At 38.9% G+C, this 24,943-nt stretch overlaps 1 protein-coding gene across 1 annotated transcript in view; it reads right to left on the reverse strand.

Annotated features, from left to right (window-relative positions):
• The window catches only part of LOC121876348 (endoribonuclease Dicer-like), a 63,362-nt gene that overhangs the window by 36,537 nt on the left and 1,882 nt on the right, over nucleotides 1–24,943 (reverse strand). The window contains exons 2-4 of the mRNA XM_042381418.1: nucleotides 23,360–23,430; nucleotides 22,367–22,510; nucleotides 17,390–17,548 (exon numbers count right to left, since the gene is read on the reverse strand). Of these exons, the coding sequence (XP_042237352.1) occupies nucleotides 17,390–17,548; nucleotides 22,367–22,510; nucleotides 23,360–23,422 (366 nt within the window). The 5' untranslated portion in view covers nucleotides 23,423–23,430. The remainder of the gene's footprint in view (nucleotides 1–17,389; nucleotides 17,549–22,366; nucleotides 22,511–23,359; nucleotides 23,431–24,943) is intronic.

Here is a 24,943-nt window from a genome sequence, read left to right on the forward strand (position 1 = left end):
ACAAACCCAAAGACTCCTCACTGATTCAGATTACCAAGATTCTGAAGCAAAATTTTGATCCTGCTCCACTTGAGATCGCTGAAAGTTACAGATTTGGCACCAGAGATAGAGGTAAAGATGAATCAGTGAGTAATTATATAGTAGCTTTGAAGAAGTTATTCTTTCACTGTAACTTTGGACAGGTCTTGAACCGAGCTCTAAGAGACAGGTTTGTAATAGGCCTGAATTATGAAAAAATACAGAATAAGTTAATGAACACCACTAACTTAACTTTTGAAAGTGCATGTCAGATAGCTACAAGCATGGAATTGGCCAAGAAAAACACCAGAGAATTTGTTTCCAATGCTGGTAGTGAAACAGTTGGCAGTAGTGGCTCAGTGTGTAAAGTAACTGTAGCTAAAAGGAATAAGTATGCCACAAAACAAGGAACACATGCTGATTTAAAATGTAAGAGGTGCCGAGGGAAACATGAAAGCTTTCAGTGTAAGTTCAAGAATTCAAAATGTTACAATTGTCAACGTATTGGACATATTGCTCCTGCCTGTAGAAGTGATAAAGGTAGAGTATATGCCGTAGAAGGTGGAGAGAAGGAAATGAAAAACAGTATTCATGAGTGTGTTAGTAATTTTGGATCTGATAATGATGAGAGTGCCCATGTGTTTACTATTTACACCAGTCGTGAAGAGAAAGTTAAACATAGGTATAATGTGGACTTGTGTATTAATGACACACCTGTAACCATGGAAATGGATACTGCAGCTGATTTCTCCATAATGAGTAAAGATATGTATGAGAACCTATTTGCGCATGTGCCTTTAAAAGACTCAGGTGTCAAGTTGAGAACTTATACTGGAGAGATTTTGAACACAGAAGGTAAATTAGAGTGTGAGGTAAATTACAAAAATCAGAATTTAAAGTTGCCATTAATTATAGCTAGTTATGTGAATAGACCAACTTTGTTAGGTAAGAACTGGTTGTGTGAACTTGAGATGGACTGGAAGGAGATATTTAGTGTTAGAATGTGTAACAGTATTCTAGGTCTTGAGAAATTGCTTGAAAAATACAAGATTTTATTTGTAAAGGGACAGGGTGGTATAAAGGGTTATGAAGCTCATATCACCATTGACAAAGATGTTACACCCATATAAACTAAGTCCAGACCTGTTCCTTATGCATTGAAAGGTGAGGTTGAGAAGGAATTAGACAGACTTGTGAGTGAGGGAATTATTGTGAAAACCGCCAAGAGCAATTGGGCTGCTCCAATAGTAATTGTACCTAAAGCTGATAAATCTGTTAGACTATGTGGTGATTATAAAGTTACCATTAACCAAGCTGTTGAGGATGAGCAATATCCCTTACCCACATCTCAAGATTTGTTTGCTGCACTAACAGGTGGAACCATTTTCACTAAGTTAGACTTGTCCCAAGCATATGCTCAGGTCTCTGTTGATGCTGAAAGTCAACAGTACCTTACCATCAACACTCATAAAGGATTGTATAAGTTCAAAAGGTTGCCTTATGGTGTTAAAAGTGCACCAAAGTTATTTCAGTGCATCATGGACAAAATTCTTGTGGGTCTTCCCAATGTGTTATGTTTTCAGGATGATGTCCTTATTGTTGACAGTGACATCCAAAATCATGTCAAAACCCTAGCCACAGTATTCGAAAGATTGTTGGCACACAATGTCAGGCTCAACAAGAGCAAATGTTCATTCCTAGCTAAAGAAGTAACTTATCTTGGCTACAAAGTGAATGCAGAAGGGCTGAGACCTGTAGAAGATAAAGTAGGAGCCATAGTAAATTTACCTGCTCCAAAAAATGTCAGTGAATTGAAAGCTTTCCTAGGTATGATACAGTATTATTCAAGGTTCTTGAGTGGACTTTCATCAGTTTTAGCCCCTCTGCATGAACTATTAAAGAAAGGGATACCATGGAAATGGAACAGTGCAACTCAGAAGTCATTTGAAGATTGTAAAGCTGCTCTGTCTAGTACTGATGTTTTGGTCCACTATGATACCAGTAGAACACTAAAGCTTGCTTGTGATGCATCGGGCTATGGATTAGGTGCTGTCATAAGTCACATAATGGATAACGGTGAAGAAAGACCCATTGCATATGCCTCGAGAACTCTTACCCAAAGCGAGAAAAATTATGCACAAATAGAGAAAGAGGCTTTGTCTATCATATTTGGAGTAAAGAAATTTCACCAGTATCTATATGGGAGGAATTTTGTTTTTGATAACTGATCACAAGCCTCTCTTGGCAATTTTGGGTCCTAAATCACCTGTTCCTACACTTGCTGCAGCAAGAATGCAGAGATGGGCTTTGATATTGTCGGCATATGACTATGAGATACAGTACAGACGTTCAGATGATCATTCCAATGCAGATGCTTTGTCAAGGTTGCCAGGTAATGGATCAAATGATGGAGTAGAGCCTAAGGTTTATGCTGTAGCCACGATAGCAGAAGATTTTCCAGTTACCTCCGGAATGATTGCTCATGAAACTAGGAAAGATGTTGTATTAGGAAGAGTCCTGGAGTATACACTAAATGGATGGCCAGAGATTTGTCCATCCTTAGACTTTCAACCGTATCATTTAAGGAGAAGTCAATTATCAGTAGAACAGGGATGTGTGTTGTGGGGTATAAGGGTGTTAATTCCACAGTGTTTTAGAGGGCAAATTTTGAATGAACTGAATTTTGAACATCCAGGTATATGTGCTATGAAAGCACGGGCCAGAAGTTTTGTGTGGTGGCCTAAACTGGATGGTGAAATAGAAATGATGGTACGTGAGTGCTCTGTTTGTCAGAATGTTAGGAGTATGCCACCCAGCACACCTTTGAAAACCTGGAAATGGCCTACCCGTCCCTTCCAAAGAGTACACATTGACTTCTGTGATCAGGGAACAGACAAATTTCTTGTATTAATTGATAGTCATTCAAAGTGGATTGATGTTAAGCACATGTACAGTACTAATGCTGGTAGCACCACTGATGAATTAAGATTAATATTTGCTGAACATGGAATACCAGAAGAGGTAGTTTCCGACAATGGTCCTCCATTCCAATCATCAGAGTTTAAAAACTTCATGAGATTCAACGGTGTAAAGCATGTACTGACCCCACCCTATCATCCTGCCTCTAATGGTGCAGCTGAGAGATCAGTTAGAATTGTAAAGGAAGCACTTTCCAAGCAGGTAATTCAAGGAACTGTAGGAAAATCAATGAAACACAGACTAGCAAATTTCTTACTCAGATACAGTACCACGCCACATAGTGTGACAGGATGTACTCCTGCAGAGTTAATGGTGAAGAGACAGTTGAGAACAAGATTAAGTTTTGTTAAGCCAAGTCTGTTTGAAGTTGTAGAGAGGAAACAAGCTCAACAAAAAATGTATCATGATAAGAGTTCCAGTGAAAGAGCGTTCAAGGTAAATGATAGGGTGAGAGTTAGGAACATGGCTAAAGGTTATGGTACTGTACATGCAAAGTGGATAACTGGTGTCATTGACAAGGTATGTGGATCTAGGACAATTTAGTGAAATGTGGTAACTCTTTGAGATATGTTCATGTGGATCACATCATTCAGGCACATGACGAGATGAATGTAGCACCAGGACATGATGATAAACTTGACACAGTTTCAGATGATCATCATCATCATCATGTCAAAGATGATGTTTCCCAGCATCCACTCACTGTGTCAACTGATTGTAGTGATGATATGTCTGTCACTGATAATGCACAGAGTGCAAGTGAAACCCCTGTAAAACTTGATGGAGGGAATAGTCCTAGAAGATCAAACAGAGTTAGGAGACCTGTAATTAAATTAGACCTCTAATTATCTGAATTGTGAACAGGCCTTTCAAAACTGTTTAGTTAGGAAGTTATATTTGTTGTGTTCTATTCTCTTCTTCCCTGCCATATGTAATTCTGTAAGTTTTGTTTATTTAGGATTTGCAGCAGCCATGCTCTCTTTTGAAAGGGAGAAATAGTATTATATATATGTATGTTTATATGCTGCCTTTATTGAATATATATATTATATATTATGTTACTTCTTACCAAAGTCAGAAAGTGTTTAGGCTTGTGTAAACACGAAATGTGTTAGGCACGCGGTAACCAAGAACAGAGAATAAACGACCAGCCAGACAGACCATGTGACTCGTCATTCTCCCATTAAATAACGCAAGATACTACAAAGGGAACTATAATTTCAAAGAAAAGACAAGGTCCTATTCACGATATGGAAAAATTATTGGTAATATGGATAGAAGACCAGATACAGAAGCGTGTACCCTTAAGCCTTCTAACCATACAGGCTAAAGCAAGAAGCCTGTTCCAAAGCCTGAAGGAGCAGGCAGGAGATGAATGTGATCAAACCTTTACAGGAAGTCATGGGTGGTTTGATAGATTTAAAAAACGCTACAGTCTACACCAGGGGTTCTTAACCTGGGGTCCATGGACCCCCAAGGGGTCCATGGATGGGCTTCAGGGGGTCCGTGAAGGTCAGATAAAAATTTAACATTTATATTCACTATATTTTTATATTAAGTTGTTCTATTTTTGTCAATATATATCAGATGATATGTATGTATTTTTGGTTACTGAAGAAAACCAGTAAATCTGTAGGGTGGCATGGGATGCTACTGTACACGGTCAGGTAACATACAATCGTCATCGTCGTCAGGTTTTGACTTCTAGAATGGTTTCCCATTGAAAGAATTTAAAGAAAACGTACCCTGCCACTGCATATAGCGCTGACCGCTAAGCGTCTCTGGTGGCCCATGTTTACCATTTAAATTGGTAGCATCATTCTCTGCACAACCGCCATCTTGAGCCACTCCACATTAAGTGCTTATTTCTCATTTTCCACGGTTTATCACGGCTTGGGACTCTTCTCATATACTGGTAAGGCTTAACTGAGGGCCATAGTATCTTCAAATACATACTTTTTCCTAAATATATTCAATTACCTATGGTTATGTTTTTGGTGAAGGTAGCGAAGAGGGCCTTAATTATTATTACTACAGCTGTACCAGCCGAGGTTGGAGACCTCCGACCGCCTTCTGACCACAATTTCAGAGTGTGGCTGAAGAGTGATGGGTGTACAGTGTGTGAATATGTGTTTGTGAGTATGTGGGAGCATATGGTGAAAGGCGTGTGCGAGTGTTGTGAAAAAGCAAGAACGGTTGGTGCGCTGTATTTATTTGTTTTATCCATTATTCACAACAAGTCTGTTATTATTTATTGGTCAAAGTTAGGGACTGGGTGCACGTAGTTAGAGTAGGGATGCATAAATAGAGAGAGAATGGATAAAGTTAGGGTCTGGGTGCGTCAGTAGGGGAGGAAAACACGAAGTCATCAGTCAGTATCATTCATATATTTTCTGAGGGGAACCTTGAGAAATCCGTAATATGCTACTGAAAATAGGGTTATCTGTCTGTCTCTCTGTCTGTCTGGAAAGGTTTGTCCATCAGTCGGTCTGTCTGTCTGTCTGCCTGTCGTGCTTATTAATTACGGCTTTCCATATAAATTACATAAATTTTTTTTGAGAAAGCTGGAACTTTACCAAAACTTGGATTTTTGCCCCAACACAAAAGCCTTGTCTTGAAGCATCCTACAAGGCTGCTTATCACATTGCCAAGCAAAAGAAGCCACATACGATTGGAGAGACCTTGGTAAAGCCAGGTGCCCTGGAAATGGTCGAGCTGGTTTGTGGCTTGGAGGAGAGGAAGAAAATTGCAGCAGTGCCTTTGTCAAATGATGTCATCCACTCTAGAATTGTTGACATTTCTTTTAATATTCTGAAGCAAGTAATGGAAGAATTGGCAGCTACGCCATTTCCGTTCAGCATGTAACTGGATGAAACTACTGACATCTCTCAGTGCAGCCAGCCCCTGGTTTTCGTCCGTTATATGCATGCTGATGCCATCAAGAATTCCTATTTTGTGAGCCCCTTTTGGAAATTACAAAGGCCAGCGACATCTTAGAAATGGTGAATAGTTTCTTTGCCAAGCAAAACTTCGACTGGGAAGAAAAATCTTTGTACTCTGTGCACAGACGGAGCACCTGCAATGCTTGGCAACACATCTGGTTTTGCTGCTTTGGTGAAGAAAGAAGCTCCTCAGGTCATCGTAACCCATTGTTTTCTACATCGGCATGCATTGGCGTCAAAGACTCTGCCAGCAATTCTGAAAGAAGTCTTGTCTACTGGCGTGAAAGTCGTCAACTTCATCAGAGCCAGGGCTGTGAACCATCACGTTTTCAAGAAGTTTTGTCAAGAAATGGGAGCAGAGTATGAAGTACTTTACCACACAGAAGTTCGCTGGCTTTCCAGAGGACAAATCTTGAAGCGCTTGATTGAACTTCGAGCAGAAGTTTCACTTTTTTTGAGAGAAAAAGAAAGCCCACTCTCAGAACAGTTTGACAGTGAAGAGTTCATTCATGGCTTGGCCTACTTGGCGGATATTTTTGGCCATATGAATGAGGTGAATCTTGCGATTCAAGGCCCTGGAGTCCCCATTATGGATGCTGCTGAAAGACTGCAAGCTTTTCTGATCAAGCTGCCACTGTGGAAGAGGAGGTTGGAGGCAGACTTTCCAAAGTTAGAAGAAGTGCTTCTGCAGGATGGAACCGAGAGTGACAAGGCCCTGTCAATTTCTCTGCAGGCAGAATTCTGCAGACATCTGGATACTATGCAGAACTCTTTCAAAGGTTACTTCTGCTCAGGTGACCTTAAAGTTGAAACATGGATTCGTAATCCTTTCCTTGCCGACACAGACTGTATCAGTGATGAAGACATTGCCAAAGATGACCTCATTGACCTGAAGACAAAGGAAATGTTACGAAATTAATTCAACTCGAAGAGCCTTGGAGAATTCTGGTGTGCGTTGACACAAGCCTACCCTCGTCTGGTAAAGCGAGCTATGGGTGCTCTGATTCCGTTTGCTACTACATACCTTTGTGAGTCAGGCTTTTCAGCACTTGCTTCTATCAAAACGAAAAGTCGAAATCGATTGGATGTCAAAGATGAGATGCGTGTTACCTTGTCAAAGCCCACTCTACAGTTTCATCATCTTATTCAAGCCAAGCAACAACAACCTTCTCATTGAAATGAACTTTTCAGCAGATTTAAAGTTTTGTTTTGTTTAATTTGCACAAGATGATTGTATTTCATTTTTGTATGGAGTGGCCATTAATTTTTGCATAAAAAAGTGTGAAACATAATTGTTAAGATTGTTGACTTTATTCATACTTTGTGTGTGTCGTACACTGTATGAGGCAATGAATTTTCAATAAAATAAAGTATATTCATTGCAGGCAAAGTTGTGTTTATGTGCTTCTGAGCATTTTTCTTGGGGGGCTAGCTTTCACCAGATTCTCAAAGGGGTCCGTGACTCAAAAAAGGTTAAGAACCACTGATCTACACAATGTTAAGGTGAGTGGAGAGGCAGCTAATGCCGATGTTGGTGCTGCCGAAGCTTTTAAGGAGGAGTTAGATGAAGTGATTGTGGAAGGGAATTATTTGCCTGAGCAAATATTCAATGTGGATGAGACTGGATTATTGTGGAAGCGCATGCCTGAGCGGACATACATCCACAAAGAGGCGAAAACAATGCCAGGATTCAAGGCATTCAAGGACAGAATTACACTTCTGTTGGGGGGGAATGTTGCTGGTTTCAAGCTAAAGCCCTTCATGATCTATCATTCAGAGAACCCCAGGGCTTTTAAACATGTCAGCAAGCACACACTGCCAGTGTTTTATCGCAGTAACAAGAAAGCCTGGATGACCTTAGCACTGTTTGAGGATTGGTTCATGACTTGTTTCATTCCACGAGCCAAGGAGTATTATCTGCAACAACGGATTCCATTCAAGATTTTGCTGATTTTGGATAATGCTCCGGGACACCCACCACACCTGGACGGCATGCACCCCGATGTTAAGGTAGTCTACATTCCACCTAACACTACCTCTATCATCCAACCCATTGATCAAGGTGCTATTGCTGCCTTTAAAGCGTATTATTTACGCACGACCTTCGCTCAGGCTGTTGCTGCTACTGAAGGTGAGAAAACGCTCAGAGAGTTTTGTCATGTATAAAGAACATTAGTGCAGCATGGGATCAGGTTACAAAACATTGCATGAATGGAATATGGAAGAAAATCCTGAAAAGATATGTGAACAGTTTCAAAGGTTTTAATGAAAATGAAGTTATTTTGGATACTAGTAACAAGATAGTGGAGTTAGTTAAATAGCTGGAGTTAGAAATTGATAATGAAGATGTTGAACAGTTTTTTTTTTTACGGGAATTAGCCAGCCCGGGCACAGGTCAAACGACCCACAACGGAGCCTGGGGGGCGAAAAGAAAGAACGGAAAGAAATTGAAAATATAGAAAAAAAGGTTATACTGTAATAATCTACACCACGAAGATGCCGGAAAACCAGCTTTTTAAAGTGAGACAGATTGTAAGAGCATGGAAACACAGAAGAAGGCAGAGCATTCCACAGTTTGGCTGTGTGAGGAAAGAAGGAGGTACTATAACGGGTTATTCTCGTGTGACCGATATCCACAGAGAAATGGTGGGCACCGCGGGCAAGACGTGTGTTACGAACCCACGGCCTTACCGGCGGTACACAGGATGCCAAATCCCCTGAACATTGCCCGTTAAAGTACCTGTAAAAGAGAGAGAGTGAAGCAACATTGCGGCGAAGAGAAAGGGGAGAGAGATTGTCGACTAAAGGAGGAGAGTTAATAAGACGAAATGCCTTTGATTCCACCCTATCTAATAGTTGGACAGAAGAAGAGCCACCCCAGATATGAGAGCAGTACTCCAAGTTAGGACGAATGAATCCCTTATATACTTGGAGCAACTGCTCAGGAGTGAAGTAGCTGCGGCATCTGTACAGCATTCCCAACTTTCGGGAGGCAGCTTTAGTTATACTAAGGATGTGTGATTTCCAGGACATATTGGAGGAAATGGTGAGGCCTAACATATTTATTTCAGAATTTGGGGGGATGATAGCGTCCTGAAATGTAATTGGTGGGAGATCGTCTACTTTACAAAGTGTAATTGATAAATATTGAGTTTTGTTACTATTGAACTTAACCAAGTTTGTATCTCCCCATTCAGAGATGCTGCACAGATCAGCGTTGATAGAAGTAATGATATCAGTTCTAGAAACAGATCTAGTTTGAGAGTTAGGAGGAAGGGGAAAATGTGAGGAAGAGTGAAGAGTATAATCATCGGCGTAAGAATGGATAGAATTAGTTGTAGTGTGAAGTAAATCATTGATAAAAAGAAGAAAGAGAGTTGGTGAAAGAACAGAACCCTGTGGGACGCCACTATTGGTAGAGAAAGAGCGGGAAATCGATCCCTCGACAACAACTGCCATGGATCGATTCTCAAGGAAGCTAGAGATGAGAGAACAAAGTGGGGGGGAGAAACCAAAAGAGGGAAGTTTAGATAGCAAAGACTTGTGCCATACCCTGTCAAATGCTTTGGAGATGTCGAGGGCCACGACAAAAGTTTCCCCATAATCCCTAAGAGAGGATGACCAAAGATGGGTGCAATAAAGCAGATCACCAGTAGATCTTGCCTGCCGAAAGCCATACTGGTGATCCGACAAAAGAGAAAGGCGTTCAAGGTGACGGAGAAAATGGGAGTTCAAGATAGTTTCGAAAATCTTAGAGAGGGATGAAGTTAGGGCAATGGGGCGATAGTTAGAGGGATTAGAATGGTCACCCTTCTTCGGGATGGGCTGAACCAAGGCATGCTTCCAAGAAGAAGGAAAAGTTTTGGTTTTGAGGCAAAGGCAAAAGAGGCGAGCAAGCACAGGGGTCAGGGCTTCAGCACACTCCCTCAGAACACGAGGGGGTATTCCGTCCGGTCCATGCGCCTTACTCACATCCAACCTCAGTAAGCTCAGTAATGAGGATCTTATTGAACTAGATGCACAGAAAATTGCAGAGGAAGAAGAGAGACAAAATGTAGAAGAAGAACCTGCACCCACCGAAAAGTTTTCAGTGAAACAAATAGCAGAGGCATTTGCTACAATTAATAAAGGAATGCAAATGTTTGATGGCATGGATCAAAATTATAAGCGTTATGCCAAAGTTGACAGAATGATCCAAGATGCACTTGCTTGCTACAAAGAAATTTATAATGAAAAGAAAAAATAAACTGTGCAATCTAAATTGGACATCTATTTTAATAATAATAATAATAATAATTAACGGTTTATTGAAAGAGCTTGGCAGCCAGAATGCTGAAAATATACAGTTACATATTTGGGGAATGGGTTTCGAATTACAAATAATATACAAGTAACATAAGTGATACAAATAAGATATATAATAACTAGATGGGGAAAAGCTCAAACTACAGTTCATTTCAACATAGTGACAGTGCAAGGAGTAGTGTTTACTGGGAGTGAATACACTGGTTTATCACAAGTTATTGATAATTTTTACAATGGTTGGGACTGGGCTGTTCTTATAGCGATCAGTTTGTGCACGTATGGGCTGGATGCGGTTGTGGTGTCGAACAGCAATTCTCGGGCTAGGGATCTCAGGTGGTAGTAGGAGCCAGTGTCGAGGATGGTGTAGAAGCTTCTTACCAAATTTGCAGATGAGGTCGTGGTGATGGTCAGTGAGAGTCGAAAGGGTCAGTGTGTTGAGCGCTTCTTGATATGTGAAGTAGGAAGGGGAGAGAATAATCTTGCATGCCCTCTTTTGCACTTTTTCTAGGTGTTTACGTTGTGTGGCATTTAGGGAGGAAGACCAGGTGGGGGAGGCATAGGTGAGCTTGGGAAGTATGAATGTTGTGTAAACACTGAAGAGCTCAGGTGCAGGAACTCCGAGGGACTTGAGTCCCCCAGTGCTGTCTCCTCATGCCCCACCAGTGCTGCCTTTTCACTCCCTCAAGATGATCCAATACCTTCAACAAGCAAGTTTCCACAGTACATAAACCTGTCTGAAGAAAGCGACATTGATGACCCACCCAGCCCTGTCTCCTCCTTTGCTTCTTCCAGTTAATGTAGTCTCCATGTATAATTAGAAAATTATGGGGGCCCCGTGTGGATTCAGCTGACTACATTAAAGGTAAGTGCTCAGTCACACTGTATCCATTCTTCATTATTTATTACTTTTACTGTACTGTATTTAATTGTAGATGTTTTTTTTGACAAATACTTTTTTATTTTTTATTTTTTTTTATCTATGTCGGACTTACGACCAATCGGACTTACGACCTGAATTTGGGTCCCTAACTCCGTCGTTAGTTGGGGAGCACCTGTATATAATTACAACTACTGTATGACCCATCAATGGAATTAAGTATCAAAATGAAGCAGAATATCAAGAATGTTTTACAGCTGTATCAAGAAATTTATAAAGAACTAAAAAATAAACCCAAACAATTCCCAATACAGTAACAATGTTTTAACGCCGAGATCCATCCCCTCCCTCCACTACCGTCTCTCTCCTCACAACCAGCCCGGCGTCGTCTGCACCACCTGTCACCCTCAAGGCCTGCCTCTCCCCTTCACTCCACCGATACAAATTATTCACCTGCCAGCCCTTCATCTGACATTCTGGATGATCCCAGTCCAGAGGTCTTAAAGGAGGAGCAGTAATATCTTCAGTATCATTACTGAGGCTTCTACAGCAGCTCATTGCAAGGTAAGAAAAGTGCACTTTATGTACGTAAGTGACACCGTTTATTATTTTTCTCCCATTATGTTGATATTACACTTATGACTGGGATAAATTATACATTTTTCCTCGTCATAAGTTTCCTACAGAAAAACCGAATATTCAATATGTACGTCCGTTTTATTCACAGCGTTGCGTGTCAGGCGTGTGGTGGTGGTGGTGGTGGTGGTGGTGGTGGTGCGGGTACAGGCTGTGTGAGGCAGGCAGCAAATGACTCGTCGCCACTACTGCAATCCAGTTGACTTCCCTAACATCACACCACAATTACTTGCTTCTCATTTAATTTATTTCTAATTAACTCATAATACAAGTGTAGAAAGTAACTGTAGACACCCGTTAGTGCAGTATTTAGAGGGCTTAAACAAAAAATATATTTCTAGTTGTATTTAATTTTGGTCCTTAATTTGAGGCCCCCCGCATCGTAAGGGTAACTCAGACCACCTGGGCAAAACCCATTTTTTTTTTTGGAAAGCACTATTTTCAGCCTAGCTCTATATGATGGTAGTGGATAAGATCTCCTTACTAGACTGTAAATAAGGTTGAAAGCCCTTTGAAAATAGGGTGTAACATCGATTTGTGGCAGACAGGAAAGTATGGGCTTGACTTTCGCATCGTCAGGTGCCTCCTCTCCTTTTCGGCCAATGACAGTGAGTGTCTGCTATCTATGCCACAGCTCCTCCAGCCAATGAGCGCAGAATCCCCCTCTCCCTCAGTTCTCTTTTGTTGTGGAGGGATCTACACTCTGATATCAATTAAAGTAAAAAAAACCATAAGCGGGTGGGAATTTTGTTGCTTTAAGTCAACATTGCAACAACCCAGTACATTACTTCATGATGCACTACCTACCAACTCTAAGTACAGTCCTTTAGCTTCAAGCATCAAAAATGAATGCTGTATCTCAAAAAACAAAACAAAATTATGCTTGTTGAAAGTTGGAAAGACTTTAAACACAATTTTCTCGGTTTCAAATTTTGGCACGAGTAACCCTTACAATGAGGGTAGCACTATAATATTAAAGTTGGGATATTTAAGAATGTCATTTCCAAAATTCTACATTTGTGGATGTCCCAGAAACCTAGCGATTATTGAGGTAATATTGTACAGGAAGTCCTCGATATAGCAAGTTCAGCATGTGAAGACACTATTCCTACCAACAATTCAATTACTATGAGCAAAATTAAGCCTTATATGAGATGTCATCCTCCCTGACATAGCTTCCAACCCTGATGACTCTGCAGATGTCACTCCAACACCATCACCCACTATGCAAAACCTCTACCATCACCTCCATTATCTTATCTACCCAAACTGATGTATCTGTTTTTATTGTTAAGTAAACTGTACAGTACGCCCGGATAATTCACGGATTTTCATTTCGTGGTCCTCTATTATTCGTGGATGACACCTTGGATGTACCCAAGAATGTCTGCAGGCAGTTTTAAAGTTGCCGGCATTTTCGCGGCCGGTACGGGGGAGCGCACGAGTTTTGTGGCATCCCACAAGGTGTCTCTTTTGTCCCGGAAGGCTGGCCCACGCGCGCCCTGCTCCCTCCGCCACAGTCCGGGCTAAACATTTGCACATCTCGCTCATGTGCTACTCTTCTCTCATAATAACTGTGCTCCTCGTGCTTGTTATGGCTCCCAAACGACCTCAATCACCATCATTATCATTCATCGTGATATTCGTCGGTGGCAGGGGAGATGAAAATGGGATCTACAGAAACAGCCAGCATGAGTGTTAATCTATTTCTTTATAACAGTTGTTTTTTATTATGTTATTGTAGGAAAATGAACGATTTATATAATTTGTTTATCACTGAACCCGAACCATTTTCATAGTAGACTACAAAATAGGATTTTCTTCCATAGGTACACCTAGCATTTCCCATACATACTGTACGTCTGGCAACGGGAGCGGGTAAGGGGAGTGGAGTGACTGCTAGTTAGCGCGTCATCTGCAGTTGTAACTCTCCTCGCTCCCTGCCATATTTCACTGGATTTACTGTTATTAATAGTGTTTACTGATAAAATAGTGCTTAACAGTGATTAATCATGTCATTGTAGCCAGGTTAGCTCAACATTGTAACCACCAGGCTACTGGGCCAAGCTTTGAGGTGTTATGGTTTTTCAACTCGTATTTTTGGGAAGATATAAGTAACCTTCATATATTTTTACTCATTTACATGCACACACCATCTTACATACTTATTGTGAAAAAGTACTGTATTACACCACAATTACAGTATCAGCCCAGCTGGTGCTGGCATTGTATGGCAACTCGACCAACTCAACTGTAATAACAAACACGGAGTTGACTCGAGGGTAGACTTGCATTTTTTTCTATATTACACTTTATTGTCGTGTTTCTTATTACGGTATTTGTGAAAGGATTTCCCCATTATTATTTATTTGTATGCATTTTAATATTAATAACAATTAATGGTTTATTGAATGAGCATGGTCATCGGAAGGCTGAAAATATACAGTTACATAATAGGGGAAAAGGTCACTTGATTGACAAATAACAGAAGTGATACACATATGATATATAAGTAAGTGGGGAGAAAGTTATATTACAGTGCATTTCAACATTGTAACAGTGCAAAAGGGTATGACTGGATGGGAGTGAATACATACACTGGTTCATTACAAGTTGTTGATAACTTTTATAATGGTTGGGACTGGGCTGTTCTTATAGCAAATGTTATTTGTGGATTTGGCAATTCGCGGCCATTTTGAGAACCTGACCCCCTTAAATTAGAAGGGCCTACTGTACTGTACACTTGCTTTATCTATTACTTTAAAAATAATATTGTATTAATAAGTTTCATGGTTTATTTGTCTTGAAAATGGGTCTGGAACATTTTAATTTTCTGTTATGGAAAGCATCAGATTTTTCCCTGTTTAACCAAGTATTCGTTATATACAATTTCAGTTTATACGAGGGTTTTCAGGAACGCATCCCTCGCATATACTGAGGACTTACTTTACATGTTTATAATTGGGTAAGCATTTATATAAATACGGTCAGCATGCATAGACAATGTAAGTGAACAGTGCATGTATGCAGTGGGAGTACAGTATATAGTTTCCTATGTGCCTAGAGTAGACAGTGTAAGTACAGTAAAAAAGAAACTCCATTCAATGGATACAGACTCTTACATGGCAGTTTCACATCTAATGGTCCTCGATATAACAGATTGTGCTCTCCCATATACAGATAAATGGTCCCATACCTGTATAGTAATTGTATACTGTATACATTGTGTGTACTATGTTCAACAATTACCTATGGAAGGGTCACTTCCAGTTTATGGATAATTCGGCTTACAGATAGCCTCCAGGAACGGAACCCATCCGTAACCCAAAAAGTGTCTGTAGTCTGTTATATGGAGGTTTCACATACTGTATAATGAACCTCGATAAAATGGACGACCCTCCCATATAGTCTGTTATGTGGAGGTCTCACTGTATACAACAATAGTAAACAGTAAGACAATTTTATCAAGGACAGCCAACAAAGCTGTCAGATGCTTACTTCCAGAGGGACCTTTGCTTAAGCTGTAAATAGTGATAGTATATCTATAGGCATAATAGTTCAAAGTTGTTGTTTATAAATTCGACAAGAATTACATTGCACTTGGGCTGTCTGAGGCTGGCGGGTTACTTCAACAATACAACATTCTGCGGTTCAAAATATAGAAACTCACTCTCTTCTCTTGCTGTAGCATATTCGTAATTTACAATTCATTTTCATTAATCAACAGTCCTTCAGCTGATACTGTACCCATACCAAACCATACAGTAACACCAACAATGATATTTTATGGTAGAGGGAGGAATGACTCCCTTGTTGTAGTTATAGAGAAGAGCAAATGATCTGAACAGACTGCACCATGAGATCTAACTGGACTGGGCAGTCTACCAATACCACACAATAGGATTTCAGTTATTCATTACAACTTTCTCATGTGGAAGAAAGATCATAAACTACTCATCTGTTGGACCGAACCTTTGAACCTAGTAGTGATTATCTGTAACGTTAGCTTGAACCTAGGGTCCAGAATACGAGGATGTGTGCGGTCTTTCTCAGACCCCTGCTATTATCAGACACCATGTGAGTGATTCTCCATTTTTTCTGTGTAATTAGTACTATGAGTTCAAATGACCATGAATTTGTGGAGTGCCAAAGTCTTCACCTACTCCCATGACTACAGTACATGCAGTGGCACAGTATTCACAAGTACAAGTATATCTTTTGACACCAGAATCACTAAAAATGTGTGGGTGGTTACGGAGTAATGATAAAAACAACGTACACCAAATTTAACCTAGATTATCTCAAAACTTGATTTTTATGCACACGTCGGCATTTCACCAAGCGCCTCAGCTACAGGAATCTCCTCGTGATGTGGGAGAGTAATCTGGGTTATCCATTCATGACAAAGGCTACAAAAAGAGATTTCAAGCATTGAAGAAAGATTCCCTCTTTTGCCCTGGTAAGACTTACCAGTACAGGTTGACAATCCCTTATCCGAAATCCTTGGGACCAGAGGCATTTCGGAATTTTTCGGTTTTCAGAATGGTTAGTTTTTTTCTTTTTTTTTGTGTATTAGCCCATCCGGGCACAAGTCACTGAGCCCACATTGGAGCCTGGGGGGGAAAATATAATAATATTTATAATAATAATAATAATAATAATAATAATACAGGTAATAATAATAATTCATAGGTCTAGGTCGTGTTACTCACTTTATATTTTTTTTTCATTCTTGTATTTCTTTATTATTATTATTATTTTATTAAAACAGTATTATTGTTATCATTATTATTTTATTTTGGTGTATTTTTTAATTAAAACTTTTATTTACTATGAATAATTATTATTATAATTATTATTATTAATATTATTATAATTAGTATTACTATTACATTTTCACCCCCCAGGCCCCGATGTGGGTCAGTGATCTATGCCTGGGTGGGCTAATACCTGTTAAAAAAAAAAAAAAAAAAAAAAAACTTGCTCCACAAAAAACTTTCGGTTTTCAGAGCTTTTCGGTTTTCGGAATTTCGGATAAAGGGTTGTCAACCTGTATATACAAACCAAGAGAGCCTGTAAAAATGGCAAAATGTCCAGTATCAAGATAAGAAGACCAATGTGCCAGTTCCAATAACTCCAAGATTAACAATGATCTGAATGCACAACTACACACTAGTCAGCAATATACTTCTTACCGTAAGCTTGATCAGGAACCACAGTGACCCCTAATTTGGCATCAAAATACACCTTGAAACAAGAGAACAGTACAGTAAACTCTCAGTATAACAAGCACTGTATACAATATAATGGAACCCAGTTTTAACAGACACCCTGAACCTAATGAAAAAACCCTCAAGATAACAGAGAGGTGAACGTTATCCTGGGGGTTTACTGTGCTCTAAACTTCTTTATTGTTTCAAAGTTGACAGCAAATACAGTACATAATGTTACAAACTTTCAAGAGTTCTCAAAAAAAGAAATGAAAGGATGTTTTTCTATTTTACTTTCTTATGTAACTCAAGAGCAGTACAAAAAATAAGAGAAGAAATTGTATTCTCCTATACATTAACGAAAGAAAAACGTCTAGCACAAATAATGAATTTCCATCAACACAAAATATAATAATACTCACCATTTCAGCAGTCCAGAAGTCAACCCCCATTGATCCTTCATATTTGCCAACCTTTAGGGCTGTATGGGTCTCTATAGCAAGAGCCTGCTGATGAACCAGAGGAACAGTGTTTACTATGAACACTGTACGCTTTCCACCTTTGGAGAACGGCTCACGGATCTGAAAAAAAAAAGCATACTGTATACAGTATAAAGACAAGTACTGCATAGACATTATGTATTAGGGTGTCTACTACAGCTGCGGTCACATCAGAGTTTAACGTGCAATAAATCTACGAAAGCATTTCATCCACAGGCAATTGGACAATGGTACAATCTGCACACTGGTTACACTGGCGAAAGGTACCATTGGCCAGGCACCCAATTTGCGTGGCTAGTTGGAGCTCAGTTGGAGAGCAGGATGGCTTCATTGTATGTTTCTATGGCAGCATTAACCACTTTAGTGAGATGTGTGGTCCTGTTAAAGACCAAGACGAAAAAGAAACGATTGTAGTGTCTAAGCGATGATTGTTTATGAGTGACACAAGTACTCTAGAGTCAAATGAAATTCCCGTCGTTATGTATTCTTATTACAGTCGACCCTCGTTAATTCAGACCCCTTTAATCCGGATTTTGGATAATTCGGACCAAATCTGATTTTTTTTTAGATTTGTAGGAATATTACCTATGCAGACCTTAAGCTAAAATGCTGGTCCACCCACTGCTGGGATAAAACACCAGCGTCTTTTTGGTTAAATGTAACATCTCCACCACTAGTGTGGGGGGGGATGCAACTTTTAGCTTCAGACATGAAAAATATTTACCATTTACTGCCAGTAAACAATGGAAAATTAAAATATGTACCAATTAGTAATGAAAAGTTGTGCAGTTCCTTCAACAAATGAAGCTCACCAACTTACAATAGACTAAATTACCTTACAACGTGTTTTCAGTCGTCTATGTTGAAGTTCTTAGCACAGGCTAACTTATCATATCATATACGGTATCACGGTCAGGGCTGTGGAGTCGGAGTCGGAGTCGAGGAGTCGGAGGAAATTTCGGCTTGTGGAGTCGGAGTCGGAGTCGGTAAAATTGTCCAGGCTCCGACTCCGACTCAAGCTATTCTGTTCCTAAGAACAAATATATGAACTCAGGCATATTCATTGCAGTGATTCCACTGATCCCACTAATTTTCTTAAATTATTAAAAGAATTTATTTCCATTTTATAAGCATTATTATGAATTTATTGTAGCAGGCACAGTATAGCACTATAATTTTGGACGATAGTCTCTTCTTTACCATTTGAAATTTTGAATTATATCAAATTTTGTTTCGTTGAAAACTGCACAGAGGCTCTCAGCTACAAAACAATTAGCTACAACCTGTTTTTGGTGAGATTAAGGCAAATTTAATTTAATAACTTAGTCATGTAAGGTTTATCCATTTTCCTTAATAAGGTATTCATTTCTTTAATGTACATAAATATATAACTTTACTTTAAAAGGAATTGTAGGATCATCATTTAGATCCACATCAGATTATGAGCTTAAACAAAATTCATATGCTGAGATCGAACTTTTAGATATACATGTAAATGGTGTTTTCTAGTTAATATCTTGAATTCTTAATAAATTTATTTTTCTTTTGATTGAAACTTTGAAAGTCAAGCCTATCATCTTTTTGTAGTTCTTAAATATCGTCCAGATCATTACTAAAGCTGTAGCAGTATAGCCACGGTGTTTTACTTTTTACCTATGCAGGTTACAACATACAAATTACAATTAGGATGGTAGAAATAGTTGTTACAAATAGGCCAAGGAGTCGGAGTCGGAAGCATAAAAATTTGAGGAGTCGGAGTCGAAGGTTTTGTCTTCGACTCCACAGCCCTGATCACGGTTCTCATTGATCTCCAAAAAATACCGGTAATAAAAACTGTAGGTTATGTATCTAAGCTACTGTGCCGAGTAGCAACCTTGTATATAATTACGTGGCAACACTGCACATGTTATGTGGCAACATTGCCCCGAGGCTGCCATATGGCAAGGCAGTCTCAGTCTGACTCCGTGCCTCATGCATGGCACACGCTAGTCACCACTTGTATTTCTCCTATCCGTTAATAGATGGACTTCAGTGTTACCCGGTGTTTCCCTACCCATCACTGCCTTCTTCAGGGAACACTTGGAACCTTCATGTTTTGCCGCGACATGCAGTGTTGCGCCGTCACAGTGCGTTCTAGTGACGGCGGCAGTGTTAGTGTCAGTGTATTAGTGTGTCTAGAGCTGAGAGTTGAGCATTGGCCTCTTTTTTGTGGTACCCACGGAGCACGCAGGCGTACACCCTTCTCGTGTGACATCCGGGGAGACACTGACGGTCTTGCCTCCGCGAGCCACCACCAAGCTCTGCTTTCTGAGACACACACACGCACGTACTCACGGACAGAACAGTGGACTCTATGCGTTATTTCTGTACTGTTTATGTCATATATATGTGGTTCGAGCTGATAAGCCGCCACTTTATATACTAAACAACGCAGTTCAAGCATACTAAGATGGGCGGTAAGAAGGGACAACGTCAAGATGGAAGACACGACTCCCCACCACCATCCCCTCCACCGGGCGCAGACTCTCATCCTCCACCTCCAGCGACGGACATTGCCACAATTCTGAGGTGGATGGACGACAGACGCAGAGAAATGGAACTTCAGAGGGAGGAGACACGAAGAGAGGAGGAAAAGTCGTGTTTTGATGCACTATTGGCGACCCTGGCGCTAACCCACGCTAACCCGGTAATCTACTTCAACCTCCTATTGTTTACAACAACGCATGACGCACCACCAGCTGTTGAGTATCAGCTAGACGGTACACGTGTTTTTCGAATTGTTTTCAGTTGAAAAACTGTTACATCACATGTATATTTTACCTTAACTGTGCCTGAATGAATATATTCTGGGAAATAAATAGTAGTTTTACTGAAACGTGATGTATTTTAATGTAAAATAGGATAAAATACATGACGAAAACAAAAGATTTTACCTAACCTTCCGATGTTCAAGAGAAGTTACTCGTTTTTATAATAGTTTTTGGTTAAAATACTGCTATATTAAAATGGTATTCTATTCATACTGTGCTTGATATAATGCATTCACGGAAATGTAATATTTTTGCTGAAATGACGTACGTATTACAGTGGAAAGTGGGATAAAATCGTGACGAAAACAATGACTTTCGCTTTCTTTCGTTCAAAAGATGTTACCGTAATCGCTTTTCGATTGGTTTTCAGTTAAAAAATTTTTATTACAATAATATTCTATCCTAATTGACTTGAATAAATACTACGATACCATATTTCTGAATATTTTCATTAAAATCCATCCAAATCATTTTCCTTGTCATCGTCTGCAGCACCAAACAGCTTCTCCCAGTCCTCTCCTTGAACAAGGCTAGACGGTACACGTGTTTTTCGAATCGTTTTCAGTTAAAAAACTGTTACATCACATGTATATTTTACCTAAACTGCGCCTGAATGAATATATTCTCGGAAATAAATAGTAGTTTTGCTGAAACGTGATGTATTTCAATGTAAAATAGGATAAAATACATGACGAAACAAAAGACCTTACCTAAGCTTCCGATGTTCTTGAGATGTTATTCGTTTTTTTAATAGTTTTCGGTTAAAATACTGTTATATTACAATGGTATTCTATTCATACTGTGCTTGATAAAATACATTCACGGAAATGTAATATTTTTGCTGAAATTACGTACGTATTACAGTGGAAAGTGGGATGAAATCGTGACGAAAACACTGACTCGCTTTCTTTCGTTCAAAAGATGTTACCGTAATCGCTTTTCGAATGGTTTAGTTAAAAAACTGTTGTATTACAATAATATTCCCTCCTAATTGACGCGAATAAATACTTGAATGGAAATATACAATATTTTTGTTGAAACTACCCGCGTTTCAGTGTAAAGTGTCGTAATAATAAATGGTAAACAATTTGCCTTTGGCACTCGGTGTTTCAGACACAGCGAGCCTCAGTTTATAGGACGTAGAGCGTTTTTACTGAAGGTTTTGTTGTTCCATTACCCTCAACGTGGGTCGACCTATAAACGAGGAATATCATAAATTAACGATTTCTTGGTCAAAAAATCAGGGTCGACCTATAAACGAGGGGGGGGGGTTATAGACGAGTTATACGGTATGCAAGGCTAAGGACAAACTCACTGCATTTTCTTTGAAATATAATTCAAAATTAACCCCTAAATCGGTTAATTCGGACAATCGGCTAAAACAGACACCCTTCCCCCCCTATTAGTCCAAATTAACGAGGGTCGACTGTACTGTATTATTATTTGTTATCTACTATGACATTTTTGCTTGAATTTTGTTATTAAAATACACTTTTCATATATTTTGTACATTTTAACATTAATTAGAAAAATGTGAACGGTGTAAATTTCATTAATACAATAGGCACTCTATACCAAATGTCAACCAACTGTACCATGGATTTTCAGATGCTCTGTATCGTCCCACTTTTGACAACAAATAAGTTGCTGCTGTAGAGACAACATGAGGAGTTCATTGAAAAATCAATGCTATTGTGATTTATTCTGGGTAAAAACCATAGTGTGACCACAGCTAAGTGGTATTGTCAATAACTGACCAGGGAGTATTGACGTCTTTTAGGGAAGAATATACAGACATCCTTAGAGTTAAAGGAGGTACACCAGTAATACTTATGTTGTTTCAATCAATATGCAGTGAGCCACCATCATCGTCTTATAGCTATTTTTCATGCTTGCATGGGTTAGCTGTCACTAACTGATGGCACGGTGTCTGGGTTGCATCTGGATACCCTTCAGATCATCAAACCACCTTTACAGAGTGGGACCTGGACATATTACTTTATACTGTATTGGACTTCTAAGTGCACTTTTAGCTAGTGAAGATAGAGAGAATGTATATTGTAAGATTTTCACTTGACAGAATTCTTACCTGATCAGAAAGTTCTTTGATAAGTAGAATGGAGATGAAAGTTTTTCCAGATCCTGTGCCAAGAACAAGGATAGAGTTCTGTTTCTTTGCATGTTCAAACAGCTCTACCTGGTAGGGTCTGGCAGTGAAGTTGACATCACATTCCTGTCAAAGTAGTATACAAAATATAAACTTCTAAAACTGTAAAAAGGAGACACTACTGTGAATACAATACAGTAAATCCTTGATAATTCAGATCCCTATTATCCAGATTTTGGTTAATCCAGACAGAAGCCGCTCGACCTGTAACTGTTCAGATTCCCTTTGTGTTTCTCCTGCCACATACAGTCCCACACCCCTGAGTCTTCACACAATACCTGTGTTGGTTACATCGCCTGTTATGTTGCTGCCCAAATATTAATTTCTAGCATCCCAAACTCTTTTATTTTAAGCTGTTATAATGGTATCTATGAAAAGTATCACTGTTTAAGATACAAAAACATTTTATTCCTTAGCACATAAAACAATATTTCAAGCCCCGTCCTCCCTCAAGATTGAAGCCTATGTCACCAACACAGCCTTCATCAGCATCGTGCGAACAGCCTGGGAAGTGTTTTGGATATCAGCAATGTAACATCAGAATCACCATTGCAGATACTTGAATGATTCTGAATGACAGCCACACCTCTACACTGCTATACACCTAATTGTATGCAACTTCTATTAATCTGCAAATTAGTTGACATAATGGATGGAGGATTCTGACAACACTAACAAGACAACAGGAGTCACAGTGTTCATTGTGAAATTGATCGATCCTGTCCATGAAGATACTTTTGGAGTGGGTGTACATAAAACATGAATACAGGTATCTAGGTTATGCAAACATAAAATAACAAAGTCAAAGACTAAAACTGTACTTTAATGTACTCTATATGATAAGTACAAGAGCCATGGTATGAGAACATGTCTCAGTGTCCAGAAAAGATCATTAAAAATGTTACCATAACTTACTTGATTTTCTGTGGCACCACTTGCATCACTCCCTTCAGGGTCTTCACAATATGTTTCTTCCATGAAGATGGCTGCATCGAATAAAAAAAAATTAATAATCTTGGTTAACGTATTAGGAAGAGGTGCTACATCTAAGTTTAAAATATATATATATATATATATATATATATATATATATATATATATATATATATATATATATATATATATATATATATATATATATATATATATATATATATATATATATATATATATATATATATATATATATATATATATATATATATATATATATATATATATATATATATATATATATATATATATATATATATATATATATATATATATATATATATATATATATATATATATATATATATATATGGTACAGGTGGTACAGGTGGAGGAGACTGTTAGCACTAGAAAAATCTTATGGAATTAAACCAAAATTTCTGGACACACTATTTGATGATAACAAACACAGATATGGAAGCAAGAATGCACAGAACCCATTAGAACCTGACCTCCTGACCTGTGCATTGTCATTTCAATTTCATTACTGACAATCTTCCAAACATCTTTAGAAATAATGAATGATTTGTATCCAATATTAATTGTAATAAACATGACCCATGAGATCATCCTTCATTTCTTGACATGTAAACAAAGACCACAGACACTCACACAATGTGGACCAAAACATGGCCACCATGGTAAATATTTTAGATAAAGTCTCAAAACACTGCCACCACCACAAGAGTTGTTCCAGTTTGTTCATTTTTTCCACATATGTTCTTATCATTATACTGTACTGTACTGTATTTAGTATTTTAAAAGATAAAAACTCTTTTATTTTAACTAAAAGTATTTTTATTTGTTTATTTTTTAGTTTTCTATACGCTGTATCTATGATCTACGTAGTGGGCAGAGCACAAAGGATGAGGAAAAATGTGACGTAAAACACGGCAAAAGGCGATCATTTGACGGTAAGTGTTGTTTGTGTGTCGTTTATGTGAAGAAATAAATTATTTACCATAAGTACTCCTCCAAAAAATCTGCTGAGTCAGCATGTCTTGTCGTCTGCCCTATTTATTTACAACCGACCCACTCAGTCCGAGTGTACACTCACATACACAAAAAATTTAAAATTACACCATGACGCTTCAACAAAGTTGATTTCATTAGTATCAGATCTCAAAATAAGTAATTTATGTTTAATATGATGGGGGGTCAGCCCCCTGATTAGGAAGTTAGGTAAGGTTAGTAACATAAGAATGGAGGAAACTGCAGCGGGCCTATTGGCCCATGCTGAGCAGTCCCATTTACACCCAACCCCTATTGCTCATATATCCATCCAACCTATGTTTGAAGCTATCCAGCATTTTCGAGTTAATGATGATATTTGGTAACCTGATCCACTCGTCCACTACTCTATTTCCAAACCACTGTTTACCTATTTCACGCCTAAATCTAAATTTGTCCAATTTAAAACCATTGTTACGAGTTCGCTCCTGGTTGGATAGTTTGAGTACCTTTGTAATGTCCCATTTGTTCAGCCCTGACTTCCATTTATTCACA

This window comes from Homarus americanus, unplaced genomic scaffold, assembly GCF_018991925.1.
Source record: "Homarus americanus isolate GMGI-L3 unplaced genomic scaffold, GMGI_Hamer_2.0 scaffold34921, whole genome shotgun sequence".
In the NCBI taxonomy this organism is placed as follows: domain Eukaryota; kingdom Metazoa; phylum Arthropoda; class Malacostraca; order Decapoda; family Nephropidae; genus Homarus; species Homarus americanus.